We start from the raw sequence: 6,284 nt of genomic DNA, 5'->3' as shown, positions 1-6,284 counted from the left end.
TCTTTCCTTCTAAACCAGGCCGTTTACAAGAAGAAAAGCAGCAGCATGTTTTGTTTTTTTTGACTGTCAACACTTTCCTGTGAAACACAGACTGGGACCTCTCTCTCTAAGCAGCTTCTTGCTCACGTTTTTCTGATTCTATATTTTCCAGCAGAGTTCACTACATTTCTCACAGTTTAATTAACGTTAACAGTAGAAAACACAAACAGGAGGACAATTCTCTCGAAGCAGCTTCCTACTCGAGTTTTGCAGGTTAGCAAGTTCACACAGTTTAATGTTATGCTAACTCTGATGCAGGTCGGACTTTCAGTAGCAACATTAGTGGTGTGTTCCCCACGTCCACAACATTGACGTCTTTTTACATTACTTACAGTGTCGTCTGCTGCTGTATGGAATTAGATTTGTGCCAAAAATAATTAAACAAAAATAAATAAATTGCAAACAAAAAATAAAAATTTGAGAGATATAATCTTACTCAAGCAAAAAAATAATACTTGCAATCAAAATATTTGTGTGACTGTGTAAATATTTAGCCTTTTACTTTTCCAATCATCACTTCTTTTGTTTACAGTTCTGTCTTTTTTTCCCTCACTGATCAGAATTTTGTTTTCAATGCCAGCTTTCTCATTTGCGCTGCCTGACATTTTGCTTGCGATTTTTGGCACAAACCTCTCGGGTGGGCGGGCCTTGTGAGGAATGCGTACTCATTGGCTGAATAGTTTTTGAGTGACACCCCGTGCCCCGGATGTTGTTCTGTACAGCGGGTGAATTCGGATGTATGGGATGTACTGTGGTAAGCTACTTTAACGTAAAGAAGTGTAAGTATCTGTCATATGTGTTGTCTGTGTTGAAGTAGCCGTTTTGATGTTGTAGCATCATGCTAATAACATGTTGGAAGCACAGCCAGCTACAGTATATCAACAACAATTTAGCAGCTACACGTTGGCTAACAGAACTTGCTAATGTTATCAAGCGGTGGGGATGGGGTGGAGGGGCATATGTTAAACAGCTCGGTACTCTTAGAAAAAGGAAACAGCTTACTCATTTCTCTGGCTCCCTGTGTTTTAACCCTGGCTTCAAGCCTAGGTATGTTTGAACAGTTTGCACTAGTGTAATTTAACTTCACTGTCTTTCAGCGTATGGAGCTTCTTCTCCAGGATTGCAGCACTGATGGTGACCAAGATGATAGGGTGGTGGTGTCAGACATCCCTTGCCCCCTGTCTGACCATAACTTTGGTATCCTTCAGGGACTAATAGATCCCATCACATCAACTCTGTGTGATCAGGATCTCTATATTCAGACACTTGAGCTTGTGAGGAAACTGAGCGAAGTCTAAAATTCAACAACTGAAATGTTGAACTATCTGCCATTCAGAAGAAGCTTGCTGAAATGCTTCTATGTGGAATGAAATGTACACACATCTAATATTTACCCGTGTGAAGAAATGTTGTGTTTACATTTATATGTAATTAATAATAAAATGTTTCGTCCTGAATTTTTCTGGGTCACCCAGCAAAGACTTAGTCTACACAAAAAAAAAAAAAAAAAAAAAAGAGATTCTGCTTACAGTTCTGGTCAACTATAAAGCCCAGCTCTTTCATTAATTCTCTATTAAGTTCATTGCAAAGTACATTTTAGACCTTTAAAATATTATATTTTGTAGGAACTTACTGGTTTGCATGATTCCAAATTGTTTCAAGTACTGTCAACTTTCAATATTTTATTTGGAAGTAAATTGTTGTTCGTTCAGTACCTTATTTTGTATGCAAAGTGATGAAACTGCAATAGCAAGTCCATATATTGTGTTTTGTGTTGAAATTGACTAAATACTCTATCCAGCTACACATGAACCTGTAGGGTACTGCTGAAAATAGACTTGGAATTAAAGACAATTCATGAATTGCACATTTTTTTATTTTGCTATTAAATATATTAAACACATTTGTGTATTTTTACTTTTTTATCAGCTGATCTTAACTGGTCCATTTTCAGGAACCACCACAAACTCTGCCAAGAATATCACAACCAATCAAAGTATTAACTAATTCTCAGACAGTAAAAAACTTTTCAGAGAATAAACAAGGATGTGGAACCAACAAATGCTAAATCCACGATCCACTGAAAATAGCTCTGTAAACAACTTTTGGGTTCTCACCACCTGTTGAGAACCACTGTTTTATGTAACAAACATTTGTGCACTGTAGAGGCACATAACAACTAATATGCAGATAAACATGAAAATGACACAACAGAATCTTAAGTGTTCTGGCACCATTTGAACCAAACTACACCCTGTAAAATCCTGCACCACATCTCATTGCTGTTAACATGTTTTTCTTGAACTCATCATAATTCACACAGTGTGCAGTTGGAAATGTGATCGTTTCTGTGCATGCGCTGACAAGTGGATAGCAGATCTTGTGGTCTGGCATCCGTTCCAAACACCCATGGTCAAAACAGACAGTTATCTTAAAATTTTGTCTGTCTGCAGTTAGAAGATGCCGGTGCGACTGTCCAGTCAACCACTGCATCACTCCAGGGACATCAAGCGGATCTTCATCCTCAACTGTTCCATCTGGGGAAATTTAAAAAAAAAGGCAATTAAAATAGATTATTAGAATTGGACAAAACCAGACAGACATGATAATACTTTACAGTAGGTCAGATCTGTCCATTTGGTCTTAGTTGATCTTGATTTTGTATGTCAAATGATTAATTATTATGCATGGGTCTGAGTCAAAGTACTGATAAACTGATCAAAGTCGTTTAGCGCAAAATATAAATTAATTCAAAGGGAAAACACATTTAATAGAATTACTAACCCAATGTTGAAATAAACTCTCAGTTTATAGTATGAAAGGAAAAAGTGTCAATAAATTTATTTAGTACCTCTTTTTGCAAATCACAGAACAGTCATTTATTAGGTTATGGAGGTCATGTTTCTGCCTGCATTTGTTTGTTAGCAACATAACTCAAAAACTTAAGGATGGATTTTGATGAAATTGTCAGGAAATGTCTGAACTGGTAAAAGGAACAAATGGAGATTTTGGGAATGATCCGGATTGCCGTCTGGGACATACAGCTATCACAGCCTGAGCTGCGTTGGCAGAGGGCTGCGCTCTCCAGGTGCTTTTCTAGGTGAACAATTGGCCTGTCTAATGTCTGACCCACGGCACCATCTGATGGAAAAAGCTCGGTGTTGTAACTGGACCCTTGGTTTCTCAGCAGACTCTCCTAAAATTGTCAGAAACATCCCAGTCCTCCACAACTCACAGTTACAGCAGCATTACTGTGAGCCCATTAACATTATAGAAACATGGAGGCAGCTCTGCTCACTCACAGTCCCTTCAGGCTGGACACATCACCCACTGGAGGCACCATGGTGCACACAATAATCACACTTCATGCAGATTGGCATTTATCATTCCACAATATGCATATAAAATAAATATAGGACAATGTAACTGAGCTGCTTGACAGAGGTCTGCACTGTCTAAGTGCTTTTCAATTAATATCTGTGTTACCTTCTGTGAGGTTTACCCCTAGTAGATCTCAGAAGACCGAATACTTTAAAAGTATATCTCGGTTCACTTACCCTCAAGCTCTTGCAGGAAATCCTGGAAGTTGTTTAGGATTTGTGCTTCCCTTGTGTGCTTTTGTGTACCATTTTCGCTCATCTCTGGGGCCAAGTGCGACACAATGTAGTGTGAGTCCACCTGAAAAACATATGACAGAAAAATATTTGTCTAAGATAACATGGCAATGATCAAGAATTTTGTATATACCACCTTCTTTTAATTACTCAAAAACCAAAAAAGAAATATCAGCTGTATTAAGAGTTTATGACATCATATGTAGCATCACAGAGGATCTAACATGTTTCTGCTTCAGGAGATCATAGGAGCTTACTTTATCAGCATCAGCAGCCACAAAGAGGCCATGGCAAAGCTTTCTGTTCCTTTCCATGACATCTATGAGGCTGTAAAGTTGTAGTCCCTCTCGAAGTTGCCTGAGCATGGTTGTTCGCCTTGCAGCAGAGTGCAGCAGGATTGCCCTTTCACAACAGAAAAACAGCTGTCATGTGCATGTTTCCCACATTTATTTGTCAAGTAATCAAAAACAAATTAGGTCATTATATTTGATTACATGATTATTTTAAATAACTGAATGCATGGCAATAGATTTTAATATTTCTTTGGAGGTAATTATTGAATGGACAAACCGATAAGGTAATCCTCACACCAAGGCTGCTCATAGGGTTTCATTAATACTTGCTCATAAAGTGAAGTTAAACAGTTTAACACAATAAATACAAACCGTGCTATTTTGTCTTTGTTGTCATCATTTATAGGTCCTGTGTAGCCACAGTTGAGAATTTGTTCAGTGCATGATGATAAGTCTGATGTTTCTTCAACCTAGGGGAAATTAAGAAAATTCAAGATTCTCCACACTAAAATAACATTAATATCTAAACTAAAACAGTCAATAAATAACAAGAGCCACAGGTCCTTTTCCTATTCTATTTATTTATACAATTGTAACACTGTTATTTCTGTCTTGTTACCATGAAATGACAGGACTTTGGCGTCTTGGTGGTGCTAAAGGTATGGTCACAAGTTCAAATTCAAAAGGATTCTCCTATTCTCTAAATTAAATTTGCACAGTTGCTATGAGTTACTTAAGGTAAAAAACTACAGTAGTAACTATTCTTACCAAATATCCGAAAACAGATAGCTATTTAACATAATCCAACGTCCCGTTTATCCGCAAATAGGTTCCACGCTATCCCAGCAGAGAGATCCATGGCCTTTGCTGTTCAGAATGACACAGAATCTCAATGACAGATTGGATCCACCGGAGTGAAGCTCTGAGGCCATCTCCACGACAGGACTCTCCTAACTTGTTTGTAGCGGAGCGTACCCCAGCGGATCTAATCTGGCGTCTTGCGGCTAAGTTGCCCAGGCCAAGAATCCCTCTAACTGCTGGAAAAGTGTTTATTTTTTGACAAACGGAACGTCAATGAGTAAGCTGTTTCCTTTTTCTAAGAGTACCGAGCTGTTTAACATATGCCCCTCCACCCCACCCCCACCGCTTGATAACATTAGCAAGTTCTGTTAGCCAACGTGTAGCTGCTAAATTGTTGTTGATATACTGTAGCTGGCTGTGCTTCCAACATGTTATTAGCATGATGCTACAACATCAAAACGGCTACTTCAACACAGACAACACATATGACAGATACTTACACTTCTTTACGTTAAAGTAGCTTACCACAGTACATCCCATACATCCGAATTCACCCGCTGTACAGAACAACATCCGGGGCACGGGGTGTCACTCAAAAACTATTCAGCCAATGAGTACGCATTCCTCACAAGGCCCGCCCACCCGAGAGGTTTGTGCCAAAAATCACAAGCAAAATGTCAGGCAGCGCAAATGAGAAAGCTGGCATTGAAAACAAAAGTCTGATCAGTGAGGGAAAAAAAGACAGAACTGTAAACAAAAGAAGTGATGATTGGAAAAGTAAAAGGCTAAATATTTACACAGTCACACAAATATTTTGATTGCAAGTATTATTTTTTTGCTTGAGTAAGATTATATCTCTCAAATTTTTATTTTTGTTTGCAATTTATTTATTTTTGTTTAATTATTTTTGGCACAAATCTAATTCCATACTGCTGCTGCTGGCCGAAAAAAACTTCTAATATCCCTCCTCTTCGAAGGGGGCGGAGAAGGCGGCACGTTTATTTCTTGTGTATTTCTGTCGGGGCTGTGGGGGTGGCGTGTGGGTGGCGGGCGTGTGTGTGTGGGGGGGGTCAAGTCATCAGCCAATCAAACGCAGGTTGGTTGGACCGGCACATTCAGCAAGTGAAAAGGGGTAAATGTAAGTCTGAACCTGGTCTGAACATAATGAAAATAATTCACTTAGTAATGGTAGGGTCAATTCTATCCTTACAACATATGGGAAGACAATCAAAATTACCTATATAACTGAACTCATTATAAAATGCAAATAAGGTTGCTTAAAAGTTGGTGGGGACAATTTGACCCTCTTGAAAAGTTGGTAGTGTTATGTCCCTACCGTCCCTATGCAAACCTACGCCCTTGTTCTGGTGTAAGTCCCATCAATTCTTTTTGAGAGTGTCTTTGCTAGTGACCAGGAGTCAGATCCATAGAGCAAGATGATTCCACTGATGCCTCAAATACTCTCATTCTGTTTCTCAAAAACATAACCACCCAAATAGTGGCAACTGTGAGCATCAATGACTTTATTAACTAGAGC

At 38.8% G+C, this 6,284-nt stretch overlaps 1 protein-coding gene and 1 long non-coding RNA gene across 3 annotated transcripts; one reads left to right on the top strand and one right to left on the bottom strand.

The window, feature by feature from the left end:
• Positions 1-392: 392 nt before the first annotated feature.
• LOC127530605 (uncharacterized) lies at positions 393-1,942 on the top strand. The gene is made up of 2 exons (XR_007937250.1): positions 393-818; positions 1,137-1,942. It is a non-coding gene; the product is annotated as an uncharacterized LOC127530605 (long non-coding RNA).
• Positions 1,898-5,537, bottom strand: zgc:112966 (uncharacterized protein LOC541433 homolog). 2 transcript variants are annotated; one of them, XR_007937239.1, is made up of 5 exons: positions 5,248-5,517; positions 4,319-4,416; positions 3,911-4,055; positions 3,597-3,717; positions 1,898-2,576 (listed from the first exon to the last, which is right to left on the bottom strand). XR_007937239.1 is itself a non-coding variant. In XM_051937741.1 (5 exons), exons 1-5 carry the CDS (start codon positions 5,318-5,320, stop codon positions 2,287-2,289), a joined length of 702 nt encoding a protein of 233 aa, XP_051793701.1. In that variant the 5' UTR covers positions 5,321-5,537; the 3' UTR covers positions 1,898-2,286. The 2 variants fall into 2 exon arrangements, 1 of the variants encoding a protein (XP_051793701.1); XM_051937741.1 differs by having other exon boundaries at positions 5,273-5,537.
• Positions 5,538-6,284: the final 747 nt, after the last annotated feature.

The sequence above is a fragment of the Acanthochromis polyacanthus genome, chromosome 2 (assembly GCF_021347895.1).
Source record: "Acanthochromis polyacanthus isolate Apoly-LR-REF ecotype Palm Island chromosome 2, KAUST_Apoly_ChrSc, whole genome shotgun sequence".
Classification (NCBI taxonomy): Eukaryota; Metazoa; Chordata; class Actinopteri; family Pomacentridae; genus Acanthochromis; species Acanthochromis polyacanthus.
This window is presented reverse-complemented; position numbering and strand designations above follow the sequence as displayed.